Source organism: Aulonocara sp. 'chitande type north' Nkhata Bay, linkage group LG15 (genome assembly GCF_057382095.1).
Source record: "Aulonocara sp. 'chitande type north' Nkhata Bay isolate Kocher_YH1m ecotype deep benthic linkage group LG15, A_spYH_male_GT1.1, whole genome shotgun sequence".
Classification (NCBI taxonomy): domain Eukaryota; kingdom Metazoa; phylum Chordata; class Actinopteri; order Cichliformes; family Cichlidae; genus Aulonocara; species Aulonocara sp. 'chitande type north' Nkhata Bay.
Window position 1 is genome coordinate 13,695,975 of NC_141358.1, and position 14,788 is coordinate 13,710,762.

Here is a 14,788-nt window from a genome sequence, read left to right on the forward strand (position 1 = left end):
TTTTATACACAATGATAGTGTGACTGGCAGGTGAGTATCGCAAAAGTTAGACCCATTCATGCTGGACGTGGCCTCAAATACAGTTTATTTTCTCTGTTACTGTCTCTTTAAATGTGGCGGGCTGCCCTGTTGTTGCCGTGCTGGAAACCCCGTACTGACTGTGAAGGGACCCAAGATGGCTGAATACTCACGGGGGGCACTTAGCAATTATCTGAGCAAGACATCGGCAATGAATGGCAAATAGCAGTATAATGTAAAGCGTAACCTTCAAGTAATTATACGACTCCAGTTTGTTGGTTTGCACAGTTTTGGGGATGCATGAGTAAGAGTAAGGAGAGAGTGGTCTCTCCGCGGCCCCGAGCCAGAACATGGCGGAACACTTGGGAAAGAAATAGCAGCTAACGTTAGCTAGCTGGCGTATTATTTAAAGAAGAATAGAAACATTGTTCCAGGCTTAAAACGGGTGTCTGTTGTCCGCAAGTATAAAGTAATGTTATCGACAGCTAACTCTATAGTTAATCTGCTTCAAATGGTAGTTTAACATTGGATATGTGGAGCATAGGTACTTAGCGTACTAGCTAGCGAGTTAACTCGTAAGGGTTGATAGCTAACGTTACCTGTAAGCGTACAAGCTGTACATATAAGCAGGAGTGTTTCGTGAGCCAGTCATCGTAATATCTGCTTCTTTTTCAGTACTCTGTTCTCAGCTGTATATTGCAGTGACATTCGTTGTTTTGTCGTTTAACGCGTAAGATAACGACGTCCTCCGCTCTTTAATTTTGTCGTTAGCTTCCTACAATGGTTTGTACGCGGAGTCTGCGTGGCGCCTTGCCTATAGCGCTGGCAGTGTAAGTTTTGAGGCAGCTCGTCAAGAAATGCGAGATATTGCAGTAGTAATTTTAACAATTATTGCGGAATCCTGCTGGAAACTTGTTGAGGCGATCCACTTTTAAGTTGCTTTTAGAACTTATCCTAAGTGACCCCCCGCCGATTCATATTTAGTTAATACTCTTGTAGAAGTGAGCAGCTGTAAAAAGTGAATTGAAGTTGTGGCGTTACTAGGTGAAGAAAGCACCCCGTAAAAGGCCCGGAAGGGGAGAACGGGTTACAAGAAACTGCCAGGATGACGGACACTCGTCGGCGAGTCAAAGTCTATACCCTCAATGAGGACAGACAGTGGGATGACCGTGGGACCGGGCACGTCTCGTCGGGCTATGTGGAGCGCTTGAAAGGCACGTCTCTCCTGGTGCGAGCAGAGAGCGATGGTAAGCGAACGCAGGAATACCACACGAAGATTGTAGTAGCTCAGTTATTACTACAAAAACAAGACGTTCCGCACTCATTTTAACCACCTGTATCACCTGAAATTTGTACACGTATTACTTATTTGAAGCAAATGCAGTAACCTACAATTTTGGGCTACCTTTGTTTTAAACCTGACAGGTTCCCTTCTGCTGGAGTCCAAAATTAACCCAAACACAGCCTACCAGAAACAACAGGTCAGTACATAACATGATGAACATCCAAAACTGATTTTTTCCCCCCCCCATTCTGCTCTGTTTATTGTAAATTGGCTTTGTTTTTCTTTTGAAAAGGACACATTGATAGTGTGGTCAGAGGCTGAAAATTATGATCTAGCACTCAGTTTCCAGGAGAAGGCTGGCTGTGATGAAATCTGGGAGAAAATATGCCAGGTTAGTGTACTTAATTTGTGTGGGTTTGAGTTTTTCATCTCCATTAGTTTGTGGGTTTGATGCTATTTGTGTTCCTGGTGATCCCTTATGTAGTTACATCCTGAGGTGCTAATATGTTTGTCCGCACTTGTGTTTTATTAAGGTGCAGGGAAAGGACCCTTCAGTTGACATCACACAGGATGTGGTGGACGAATCGGAGGAGGAGCGTTTTGATGACATGTCATCCCCAGGTTTGGAATTACCACCATGCGAACTGAACCGTTTGGAGGACCTGGCCGAGTTGGTGGCCTCTTCTCTCCCATCACCACTGCGGCGTGAAAAACTAGCACTGGCTGTGGAGAATGAAGGCTATATTCGCAAGCTCCTGGAATTGTTCCGTGTTTGTGAGGATTTGGAGAACAGAGAGGGACTGCACCACCTGTATGAAATAATGAAAGGCATCTTCCTGCTGAATCGTACTGCACTCTTTGAGGTGATGTTTTCTGATGAGTGCATAATGGACGTCATTGGTTGCCTGGAGTTTGACCCAGCACTCCCGCAGCCAAGGCGGCATCGTGAGTTTCTCACTAAAACAGCCCGGTTTAAGGAGGTGATCCCCATCTCTGATCCTGAACTGCGTCAGAAAATTCACCAGACATATCGGGTGCAGTATATTCAGGATATGGTGCTGCCCACGCCCTCTGTTTTTGAGGAAAACATGCTGTCCACCTTGCACTCCTTCATCTTTTTCAACAAGGTGGAGATTGTGGGCATGCTACAGGTGAGATAAGCAGACATGTAGTAGTATGATCTAACAGTATGGGGTTGTTGTTTTTACTTTGTATAAACACTACATTTTAAACAAATGGTTTAATTGAAGCAAGTGTTATAAATAGGTAAACTTGTGAATATACTGTAATCCTCACAAAGGAGAATTTCTTTTATGAAATGTTAGTGAGCCTCAAATTACAGTAATTATAGGATTGTACATTGGTTTTATTTTTGACTGATTGTACTTTTACCCTGTCTGAGATTGTCTGGCACCCTTTTATGATCATGTGACCTTTGTGTTTTTATCCTGTGTCAACTCAGCATTGTTTATGTATGGCTGTCTCCATGGAGGCACAGTAGTGTTGTGTAAATCTGTTATGCTGCGCTAGAGGAAAACTGAAACGGGCACATTGTTGACTCTGGTGTTCTTTGCTATATCACGCTCTGAAGTCAAACACTACAGATATGAGTCTTTGCTTCCTTAATTAGCATAAGGCAGGCAAGCTTAAATCAAACCGTTCACTAACCAAGGTTTTAAAAAATATTTAAAGTGGTAGTAGATGTCATTGAATGAGATGGTGTTTTCAGCATAAACATATCAAAAGTATTTTTATGACCAGATAGATCACATTGTTTATGCTCCAAATTTCTCATTGACAAACATGATGCAATTCACTTTTGTTTTCTGTGTAATTATGTTGGACTTGTACTATTGTAAACCAATAACAGCTTTGTAACTTGTGAAAATTGGGTGTCTGTTATACATTGACATATTAATCATACTCTTAATACTGACTTCTAAAATCTCATCTCCCTTTTTTGATGTCAGGACGATGAGAAGTTCCTGACAGACCTCTTTGCACAGCTAACAGATGAGGCCACAGATGATGACAAAAGACACGAACTGGTATACCAGAATTTAATAATTTATTTATTTAAAGTTGTTGCAGTCACAAACTCTTAAGATCTTTGTTTTGTTGACCTCTCTTTGTTTATTCCTTTTAGGTAAACTTCCTAAAGGAGTTCTGTGCATTCTCTCAAACATTACAACCTCAAAACAGGGATGCTTTCTTCAAGACATTATCAAACATGGGCATTCTACCTGCACTAGAGGTTATTCTGGTAAGTCCAGTGGCATTAATCTCAGATGAATAGTTTTGTGGTTTTCTCGCACTAAAATAATTTGTCTGTTGACGTCAGTAGCTTTGGTGATGTTGCAGCCTTTTGCATTTTGATCATGGATGATGCCTTCAACTTTCTGATGCAATAAAATTGAATTAAGGGACATACTAGTAGTATGTCCCTTAATTCTATAACAACAAAATCTTCTTTTTTTGTTATAATGATCTATAATTATTCTATTAAAAAATAACTGGAACATGCTAGTTTGCTCATTACATTTATTTTTTGCTGAACAGTACTTGAAGGTTGCCAGGGCATACCACAGGAACACCTAGTTGAGAAAGCAGAATCAGACTCCAGCATGTGATATCTGTAGCATTAAATGTGTTGTGACTGAGAAGATAGCACATTTCTTTTGTATGCATCCCTTGTCAAAAATAAATTTCAATTAAGTTTTATTTTTTCTTTTAGTTAACTCGTGTGTTTAACTTCTCACATGGAATTTGAGTTTAAATGGGCTTAAAAGAAGTGCTATGTGATAAACACTGAGGCTTAACATACATTGAACATGCATGCAGTTAGTCATCAAAGTTGTGGTTTCAGGGCATGATGGGCTTTTTGGCTAGTAAGCTAATAAGATTTTTTTTTTTTTGGTGGTGGTACAATTCATATTATCTGCTTGTAAAGTGTATGTGAGGAAGGTCAGGAAAGACCTTCTGCTCATATAGCCATTGGGTTAATGGGGATTCACTGTCCAAAGAATTTGTTAGACATTACAAGAACTACTAAAGTGCAACCATGAGTCAAACTCGAGCTTAATGATTACTATTGTGAGTTAAAGCAAGGTCAGGCACTAAAGCAGAGAGATTTACAGATTTTAAAGTGTTTTCTTGGGGAATGGGGGAAAAAAAGGGGGGTGGGCAACTTGATTAACTTTACATGGGGAAACCAGTTTAGCACCTCACAAAATGGCAACAATAATGCGTAAACGTGCAATTGAGGTGTCCTTTCACTGTATGGGTCTTTTCTCTATAATTTGCCACTGACCTTTTTATTTTTGTTATGTTTAAATCGATAGTTTTTGTTCTTGAAATCTTGAGTTGGGTTTTGAATTGTTTGCTCTCACTATATCGATACAATTACATGTACTTCTTAAACCTGTGCACACAAGCTGATTTTGAAGCTGATCATGACTTTTGTTTTCATTATATCACTCTTGATTTTATCAGAGAGAGAAACAACAAAGGTTGTTCCTTTTTTAAAAGTTATTACTTTTGAACAATTTTAAAGTACATTTCAAAATTTCCTGGCGTGCAAATCAAAAATCTGCTGATAAATATAATAAATAGATTTATTTTGAAAAGGGAATGGACGATGTTCAGGTGCGTGGGGCAGCCACAGATATCTTCTCTTATCTGGTGGAATACAACCCCTCCATGGTACGAGAGTTCGTCATGCAGGAATCACAGCAGAATGATGATGTGAGTATATACACAAAGGCAACATGATAAATAGGAATGATGTCCATTTATCACAATGATGCACATAAACTAAAACTTATTTGCCTTTCAGGACATCCTCTTGATCAACCTGATCATAGAGCACATGATCTGTGACACAGACCCAGAGCTTGGTGGTGCAGTGCAGTTAATGGGTCTGCTGCGAACTCTGGTGGATCCAGAGAATATGCTTGCTACTGCAAATGTGAGTGTGAATGCTGCTTTTACATAGTTTCCACTATGTATGTATGTACTATTTACACTGACTGTAAAACAAACAAAAATCAAAACAAAACAAAATAAGTCCATTGCGCAGATAAGAGTTGGCTTTCAAAATGTGTAAGTGCTTAAATACAAAAGAGAACAAATGTTATGTCTGTGGGTTCTTGCGCTTTGGACAAAGACAATAGTCCTATCAGTAAAAAAAAAAAAAAGAAGGCAGATTTCCTTGTTAATCAAGTTACTGTCTAGTAACTGAAAACATCACTGCCACCAATTCAACAGGTTGGCCAGGATATCTGCAGCTTCACTTTCTTGCTTGTAATTCTTTTGAACTGGAGTGAAAAGCTCAAGTACATTTTAAAAATTTAGCAATTCAGCAAAGTATCTGTTTCCTTATTTTTATTTTATTTTTTACAGAAAACAGAAAAAACTGAGTTTCTGAGCTTCTTCTACAAGCACTGTATGCATGTTTTATCAGCTCCACTACTGGCCAACACCACGGAAGAAAAACCTAGCAAAGGTACCGAGTTTTTGTTAGATTTCTTTTTTTTAATCTACAAGTTTTTATGTTGCTAGCTTTCTCACGTTCTTTCTTTCCTCCTTTAGATGACTTTCAAACATCCCAGTTGCTGGCCTTGATTTTGGAGCTGCTAACATTTTGTGTTGAGCATCACACCTATCACATCAAGAACTACATCATCAATAAGGATATTCTCAGGAGGGTATTGGTGCTCACAGCCTCCCGGCATGCTTTCCTGGCTCTATGTAAGTCACAGTTCTTCCAACTATATCTGTCAAAGTAGAGAACGATACAATTAAAGTCTGTTTGACAAATAAGGACATCTATTGCTTAATATTGAACATTGTGTTTCTCCCTGCACAGGCGCCCTGCGTTTCATGCGAAGAATTATTGGTCTAAAGGATGAATTCTACAATCGCTACATCATGAGAAATTTTCTCTTTGAACCTGTCATCAAGGCCTTCCTCAATAACGGCTCACGCTACAATCTCATGAACTCTGCTATTATTGAGATGTTTGAGTATGTTCGTGTGGTGAGTATTTTTCATACCAAAATTTAATAGGTAAACAACAGTATATATTTAACACAAAAGAACCTTGAGCGACATGATCAGCATATAAATGATGTCAGAGCGCCATAATAGCGGTCTGTACATCTCATGGTTAACTTGGTTTGGGAAGCTGGAAGGAAAAATATGTTTGGTTTCACTTGTGTTACTGATTTTTGTTCCTGTTTTTTATTGCTTCTGCTTCTCACATTTGAAGAGCCTGAAAAACCTGTACTGAAAAAACTGGTCATGTCTTACAGGTTTAAAAAACCAATGTATGGCTAACTGATGTGCAAACATAGCTGTAATTATTTGTTAGGCATTAAAAACGTATTCTCTCTATCTTAAGTGATTTTATATTTAATCAGAGGAACTGATATGTGTACGATGTCAAACTAAATCCCTAAAAGTTTACAAGTATTGAGTCCATTCAAACCAAACTGTGACGTGTTTTAAGGTTGTTTGGTTCTGACCAAAACAACCATGCCCAAGACTTTTGAGTAGATGGTGGTGAAGTTGGCTTGGGGTTTTGTCAATGCAAAAACAAAGCAAACAACAGAAGAAAAAGCTACAGGTTTACAAACTCATCACCTGATTTAGACCAGAGTAAAGGAACTATAGGTCTGAAAATGCTCAGTCCAGTTGTTATGTGTGCATTCATTAGAATTAGTTCTAATCTGCCTTTTGTATTTCCCTCATTGGCTTCTTTCCAACTTTTTTTTTTCCCACTCTGCTTTATCGAAAACTGTAAACTGCCCATCTTTTTCTCTTTCCATACTTTCCCCCTCTGCTACCATTTCTGTGTTCTCCGCTCCCGATTGCCATTGCTCCCAGGAGGATGTGAAGTCTCTAACGGCTCATATAATAGAGAACTACTGGAAGGCTCTTGAGGATGTGGACTACGTCCAGACATTTAAAGGCCTAAAACTGCGGTATGAACAACAACGAGAAAGGCAGGACAACCCCAAACTTGATAGGTAAGAAGATTTTGTCTTGACTGCTGCCTTTATCTAATTATGTATTGACAGACAATGTTTGTCTGACACTAAATGGAAAAAGTGCGTGTGACATCTTGAATGACTAATTTTGATGAATTTTTTTTTTTCATGAATTGTTTTTTTCTGAAGGCAGCTTTGTTGAGTCATACTGCTATTTTGAGCTGCTGTGTTGTAAATCGTGCCCAGTTTATATTCTTTTGAAACGCATCCTTACACTTGTATTTCACCAACTGTACAAAAGCAAGTTTCCACTTATAGAGAAGGTTTTGCAACTTAACGCAGTCTAACCGTTTATAGTTAAGCAATAGACCAGTTGATCATCTATGACTCTTAAAGCGAAACTGGATGGGTTTGTTTTGTTAATCTGTAATACTTCTGTTAAATTTCATGTTATAAAATATCGACTTAATTTTTAAACGAATGTGGTGTATGTTTTATAACAGCTTCTTGGGCTATGTGTATACTTCATGTGTATGTGTATACTAATGCAAACCACATGTTTGTGGATTACATTAGTTCTGTAAGAGGAAATTTGACTAACTAAGAGCTTTCAAAGAATAGAAAATCTTTTTTTTTTCCTGATTGCTGAACTGTGCATTTTCTTTGACAGCATGCGCTCCATCTTGAGGAACCACCGCTTCCGACGTGATGCACGGACGCTGGAGGATGAGGAGGAGATGTGGTTCAATGCAGATGAAGATGACCTTGAGGATGGCGAGGCAGTTGTTCCTCCCTCTGATAAAATGAAGAGTGAGGAAGACCTCATGGAACCAATTAGCAAGTTCATGGAAAGAAAGAAATGTACGTGCAAGGAAACTTGTGATGTTTGGTGGGAAATTGGGGTTGGAAAGAATCCATTCCTTTTGTTAATTATATAAATTAATGTTACTAGCTGATTATTTCTGAAAACGAAGCCCCTGTAAATTTGATACAAGAATAGATTTTATAAAGGGTATTTCAGGGTTATAGATGTAATGGCAAATTTTAGGTGAAAAATACATTGTAATTGGGTTGTCTCGGTTACATTGATAGCTTTAGGTGTAGTCATGGGGAAATCACCAGTGTATATGGTTCTTACACTATTCCTCCCCAGATGAAAGTTGTTTGTTGTTTGTCAGCAAGAAGCAAAAACTACCAAACTGAATTTCCTGAAATTTGCTTGTAAGGTGTTGCAGAGCCAAGATAAGTTAATTTTGATTTTTTTAAAATGGTGCATTGGGCTTTGCACATAATGTGTTCTGTTATTGTCTTGTATGGCATTTTGTAAGGATTCACTCAAAGAAAACTGTTTTCATTTGGTTCAGCATAGCGGTGCCACTCAGAACCAGTTTTTACATGCTGGCTAGGTATATTTATAAGTAGTGAGAGACGCCTAAGAAGGAAAATATGTCTTGCAAAAGCCTGTCCTGATTTCTGAGGAGACAATTATATTCACCCCTCCAAAATTTTAAAGAATTTTAATGAGAGAATGACCTTTTCTTTATCACCTCATCATGTTGACCCACAGTGAAAGACTCAGAGGAGAAAGAAGTATTGGGAAAGTCGAGCTTGTCGGGCAGACAGAATCCCAGTTTCAAGCTTTCCTTCTCGGGCTCCACTAAAACCAGCCTCTCCAGCCCTCCTTCATCTGCCTCACTAAACCCAGGTTCTCCAGGATCGCCAGGGTCTCCAGGCTCTCCAGGCTCAGGCGCACGGAGCTCACCCTCCACCACAACTGTAACCACAAAGGTACCTGTCAACATTTTTTTTTTCTTAATGAGCAAAGTTAAAAAAAAAAAAAAAAAAGATTTGCACAGTGTTGGCAATGCTTTAAACACTTAAGTGAAGGATTTAGTAAGAAATGAGATTTAGCTATGAATCTTCACACTTATACTGTTAAATTTCTCACAACTCCCCCTCTATTCTTGTTATATAATACAAAAACTGGACATGATAACCATTGTGCCACTGGACTAGGATATTTTTTTCTAGCTGACTTTATTTACATGGTGGAAAAATAGAGGGGGGATGGAGATTATCAGAAAGTGTGTTATTTATGGATTTAATAGATTTCTAAAAATGGAAGACTCGCTGCACAAAATCAGGACAATTAACACCAAATTATATACAAAAATGGGGGGAAAAAATGCAGTGAGTTTAGTAGTTGTGAAGAATTGCATGCAATATTGACATGTATGTGTAATGGGCATATGATTGCTAGTTATAAAGAAAGCAGTGTTGAAACATGTCTGCAAATAATAATTGCAGTTTCTGCAAACTGGGTGTCTCGTTTCTGCTTCAGGGAGGTTTGGTGGGACTTGTGGACTATCCTGATGATGATGATGACGAGGAGGAGGAAGAGGAGGAGGATGGAGAGAGTAAAGAAGACCCTCTGCCACCCTCAAAGAAGTCCAAGCTGAGCTCCTAAAGAAGCGTCACTGTCTCAGCTTGTGCACCGCTCAGGCAGTCTCAGCGCATAGACTTTACACAGGAACGATCAAACTTGTAAACAAATTGAATGAATGAAAACCACCGCTCAGTGTCAACGGGTGGCCACATGAGGAGCAGACTGTGAATGGATCTGAAGGCTCCTCACACTAGTCCAATTCATACAAGTGCCAATCAGGAGACCAGGAGTGGAAAAACCGTCTGAAAATGGGAAGAGACGATTGAAAGTTTGGAGAGGGGAAAAAAATTTCACTCAATAAATCTTCAACGGACTCAAACAGTATGAGCCATGAGTTTGGTAATTTAGCAACTGGAGGAAAAGACCACATACAACACAGACAGAAATCCCAGAGAGCTCGCGGGCTTGGACCATAACCCACTGACCCCCACCTGCCCCCCACTCAGGGAAGGACATCACAGTGGCCCAAACGGGTCGGCCAATTCAGACCTAGAGCCACCACTCGCACCCCCGTCCCCTCCTCAGAATCCACTTCCTTCCTGTTCCTTTCTCCTTCTTTTCTCCCCTGCTCTCTCCCTTCTCTTTGTCTGTTGCTTTTTCTCCCTTTTTAAGTTAGCATATAGGACCAGATGGGAGGCAGCATGTGGCAAAGCGCTGTCCTTGTTGTCATTTGATGATGTCATCAGTGTCGCCGTTCCTCAGCGGACGTTGTTTCTCCGAAGAGGAAAAAAAGCCAGCAGTTTCTTCATTATTTTCTTTTATGTTCTGTATTTGTCACAGTCTTTTTCTTTTTTCTTTTTTTTTTTGTAAATGACTACAAAAAAAAGACCTGCCTTTAAATGTTCAGGACGTTTTCAGTCACACTTGAACAGGTTTTTAAAGACCTCAGTAGGTGAGCTAGTTTTACCCTTTTTGCCCTTTGAAACTGCAGATTTTTTGGAGAATTTGTAATCCCGTCTTGATTAAAGATTGAGTGGAATTCTAGATGTGATGAATTTTGTCATATCTTTTGTTTTTCCTTTCTTTTACATGAGTGTACACTAGTTGTTCAGAAAATTTGGGACCATTAAAATGATCTTTGCTGTAAGATGTCCTACTACCCTTTGTTCTAGTAATCAAGTGTTCCTGGCTGCATCTACTTTACTATATATTACAGTTTTTGGCTCCTTGCTAGAAGATGGGTGCCCCTGTTTCTGTAGCGCAGACAGTTCTTTTTGGTTCACAATGGTTCCACAAGCTAGAAGGTCAAACTGAAGAAAGATCTGTAATTCCTGGGACTAAAGTATTACCATTATGTTCCAACTAGCAGACAAGGTATCCCAAGTTTTTTGGGGGTGTACTTGGTTGCTGATCTCCTAATAATCCACCAGATGGCATCCTTGGTCCATGAGAGAATCAACTATGTGAATTGTGGGTTATTTCAACTGTGCTTTGCAGTCCTTACAGAAATCAGTCATTAACTCCTCCACAGAGAAAGTATTAATACCTTGCTGTTGTTTTTAAAATACTGTGTATTACATGTGGCATTTTTTAACTTCTTTGTTGAGACGGTAATGTGTGGAACATGGGTGCTTGATATACCACACTGGGGACAAATTGTTAAAGATGTATTTAAAATTATGTATTTAAAAGCAAGGTCAGATACACAACTGCAATTTTGCAAGTAGACTCCATTAGAACATGTTATCCTGTTGGTATTATACCAGTATGATTCATTCTGCCAACTCATATAAGTGACTAATATGAGGTTATAATTTCTTTAATCAGTCTTAGAAGAGGTATTGCTAATCATCTTCATAACTGAAAGCACTTTGCAGCACTTGTAGCCATGCAAGTGTTTTGTTTTTTTTGGAGTGGGGAAAAAAAAGTTGATGAAAAATGTCAGCACCCTCCCGTTTATGTGGTCACCTCAGTGGGAGTCTGAGTACAACTCAAAAACAAACAGCATCAAGGCCACCAAGAAGTCACTGTGTTGTCCCTCCAAGTGCATTGTGGCCTTCAAACATTGTTTATTAATTAAAACCCAACAGAAGAGGATCACTCGGTGCTCAGCGGGCAACGAGAGCCGTCGCACAACGCCTATTAAGGCCTCCATTCACATGAAAGCCATCTCCAGACAACAGCAGCTTTTGAAGAGCAGCCCTCCCTGCCAGCCTCCGTTTGCTCCTCAGCAGGAGTGTGGCAGAGTGTGTGTATATGTGTGAGATCTCCCTCTTTGCCACTGGAGAGGCCAGCTTGGTCTTGGTGCCAGCCACTTCTTCACCAGAATGCCAGCTCCACTTCCAGTGCCAAGTCGTTCACCCGGCTCTGCCCGCCTGTATGTCTGCCAGGCTGAAGAGCCCCCATCAGGGACGCTGCTGTCCAGCTTCCTACTGGGCCAATGAAAAGTCTCTTTGACAGCTGTCTTGATCAGCTCCACTCCTAAAGCATACTGTCTGCCAGTTGTCAACTTTCTATACATTGATCACATTAGTATATATCTATGCAAATGCTAAAAGTAGCAGAACAAATGATAGTATAGATGAGGCTCACTACTATACTGTGTGCATACTTTCATAAGAAACAAAAAAAATGGTGTATTTCAAACAAGGTTGAAATTTATGAGTTATACTTCCTGCCACCAAATATATACCTCCCTGACAATGTGGTGGTTTTGATCTGTAGTGATTGCAATCTGCTTTTAATGCTTCGCTTTATTCCATCTGGCCTCACATAACATTTGTTTTTTGTCTGTACACATACCTGTTTATAGAGCTTTTGATCTTATCACCTTATTAAGTTTGCTCAGCTGCTCAGAACAAAATGTCCTACCTGTCAAGAACCCTGGAAACGTGTCCACCAACTCCCTGTTCTGCAGCAGTGAACATTTTTATTACAACTGATGCAGATGCTGTGATACAATCAGGAGCATCAGAGAAACAAGCAGTGGAAGCAAGGGAGGGAAGTTACGAACATACGAAAGTCACGTTATTTTCAATTAAAACGATCAATTTAGTTTATAGCCTAAGATAGCTATTACAGACCACTTTAGCAGCCAGTTTCCCAAAATGGTCCAGAGCATGCAAAGTGCAACTTTTGGACACTCTCAGTTATAAATAGCAAGGTGTCTGACATTTATGGCTCTCTTTTAGGGCTATGATTTCTTTGCTTTAACGAAACGAGAGCAGAATCAGTAGGGGGCGGTAGAGACCACTTGTGGATGCCAATCAATGCATAGATTTATAAACGTAGAAAGGTAATCAACCTTATTATGTGCACACGTGTTTGGTTTCCTCCATGCCATTTATTTATAAACAGACTCATTGTTTTTTTTTTAAGTTTTTGAGAAGCACCTTTAATTGATCAGTGAGGGATGGGGAAGGAAAGGGGAGTTATTTTATCCCGTGTAATCCTGGTAACTACATCAGGATATATGAAAGAGGAAATGTGGCACACATGCAGTTTTTGGAAGCCTGGCTGAGCTTGTCTAAACACTCACACAAAGTCCACCTTTATGTCTCCCTACCGGCCCGGGCGTCGTGGCAGACAATGACCTGTATTTCCCGGCACAAAGTGCTCTCTGTGTCCGCCGGAGCTCCCCCGCTTTAATGGAGGTGATTGCCCGTGTTCAGTGCAGCGCGTCCTCCGCTGTGCGTGATTAATCACCGTGTTAAACGCTGGAGCTGGGCGTCCCCCGGGCGGAGAGAGGGCCGGTAGGCCGACGTGGAACCCCGGGGGCTGGGGGGCAGCCGGGACGGCCTCGGGTCAGCATCCGTCGGCAGCGAATAAAATAGTGGAGAAAAGTCCTCATCCGTCACATATGGTTGACATTAAAGCAGAGGTGAGATGCAGTCACAAACAGAAGTCCAACATACTGTGACCTAAATGTTTCTGAAGTGGTGGCAGAAAAAATATGAGGTCTCCAAAGTTACATCTATATATCAAGATCATTTCAAATAACGGACTTCTTGGAGATTGTCCCTCCTCTCCTCTGGATCATGCTAACAAGCTTGCATATTGCTGTAATGTTATTTACCCCGAAAACTCCATCTAGAGCTGACGTGTTGATTTACAGTATAGTGACATCTGCTGAACCTGATGATGATAATCTGATCAAAGCCCATAGTGTTTATTGTAGTGTTATTGGTATGTTTTGGGCCAAATATTGAAACGGGTAATTTGTATTTTATTGTGAAGTAATGAAAACCAATGACCTCTACATGCAGTCTTCAACTACAGTAGTTATTTTCTGTCATCCTGAATGATTTAAAGCAATATCAGGAGGTGAAAGCATTTTCCAACATAAATTTTAGACTAAAGCATACATAAATAAATAAACTTTTTTGGCGTAATTGCTCTTTAAATCTCTTCTATGACCCATGGACTCAGGTCGGGGATGCTTTCCACCCCTCAGGTTGGAAACTGCTGTCATATTCCTTCTGTCTCTCCTCATAACTTGCATCCACTGCAGCTTAACAGTTAAGTTCAGTGCAGCTAAAATGCCTTCTAAATGTGCACCATAAACCAGCAGTAAGCCCGTGCTTCCTTTGTTTCTCGGTAGCAGACCGTGGCCCCTTCATAATTCTTGTCACTCTAAATCAGAGATAAATAATGAGCTTTCCCATGGAAGCGATGGAAAGTGGAAGAATTTGGGGCTGATCTGCTATTGCTAAATGTTAAGTGGTTGTTATTGTGCCTCGGCATGGGTCACAGGAAACATGGATGTGAATGTACGAGCTGCTGGGCTGCGTGTTAAATGGAAATGTCACAGTGATAAAGAGCGCACCTTCCGCGCCCAAGAGCGTGTGCTTGTTTTTGTGCGTGCATGCGTGTGAGAAGACTTGGTGGCATACTTTGCAGGCGCACTGTAAATCCACAGCATGAGCTGCAGATAGCTGCACGCTCACTGACACACACGCACACAAACACCCACACTTGAATCTATTCCTACTTTCCAGGAGTTTACATCTAATGCTGCTCCAGTAATGTGAGCTCACACGTCGGAATCTAGCAGATAAAATCCCCACCCGCATAAATTTCTGACCCTATTAAAAGCACGTAAAACTCACA

At 40.3% G+C, this 14,788-nt stretch overlaps 1 protein-coding gene across 2 annotated transcripts; it reads left to right on the forward strand.

The window, feature by feature from the left end:
- Positions 1 to 135: 135 nt before the first annotated feature.
- ppp4r3a (protein phosphatase 4 regulatory subunit 3A) lies at positions 136 to 10,826 on the forward strand. 2 transcript variants are annotated; one of them, XM_086264332.1, is made up of 15 exons: positions 136 to 1,265; positions 1,444 to 1,499; positions 1,596 to 1,694; positions 1,837 to 2,454; positions 3,274 to 3,351; positions 3,450 to 3,566; positions 4,931 to 5,047; positions 5,139 to 5,270; positions 5,705 to 5,807; positions 5,894 to 6,052; positions 6,171 to 6,340; positions 7,190 to 7,332; positions 7,964 to 8,154; positions 8,861 to 9,081; positions 9,635 to 10,826. In XM_086264332.1, the coding sequence occupies exons 1-15, from the start codon at positions 1,124 to 1,126 to the stop codon at positions 9,758 to 9,760; spliced, it is 2,472 nt and encodes an 823-aa protein (XP_086120458.1). In that variant the 5' UTR covers positions 136 to 1,123; the 3' UTR covers positions 9,761 to 10,826. The 2 variants fall into 2 exon arrangements, with proteins under 2 accessions (XP_086120458.1, XP_086120459.1); XM_086264333.1 differs by having other exon boundaries at positions 7,193 to 7,332.
- The last annotated feature ends 3,962 nt before the right edge of the window (positions 10,827 to 14,788 follow it).

Bases quoted from the DNA above. Each gene is read 5' to 3' on its own strand.
- ppp4r3a (XM_086264332.1), top strand. From the start codon at position 1,124: ATGACGGACACTCGTCGGCGAGTCAAAGTCTATACCCTCAATGAGGAC. The intron at 1,500-1,595 runs GTCAGTACATAA...TCTTTTGAAAAG, and splicing joins CAGCCTACCAGAAACAACAG to GACACATTGATAGTGTGGTC. The intron at 7,333-7,963 runs GTAAGAAGATTT...TTTCTTTGACAG, and splicing joins GACAACCCCAAACTTGATAG to CATGCGCTCCATCTTGAGGA.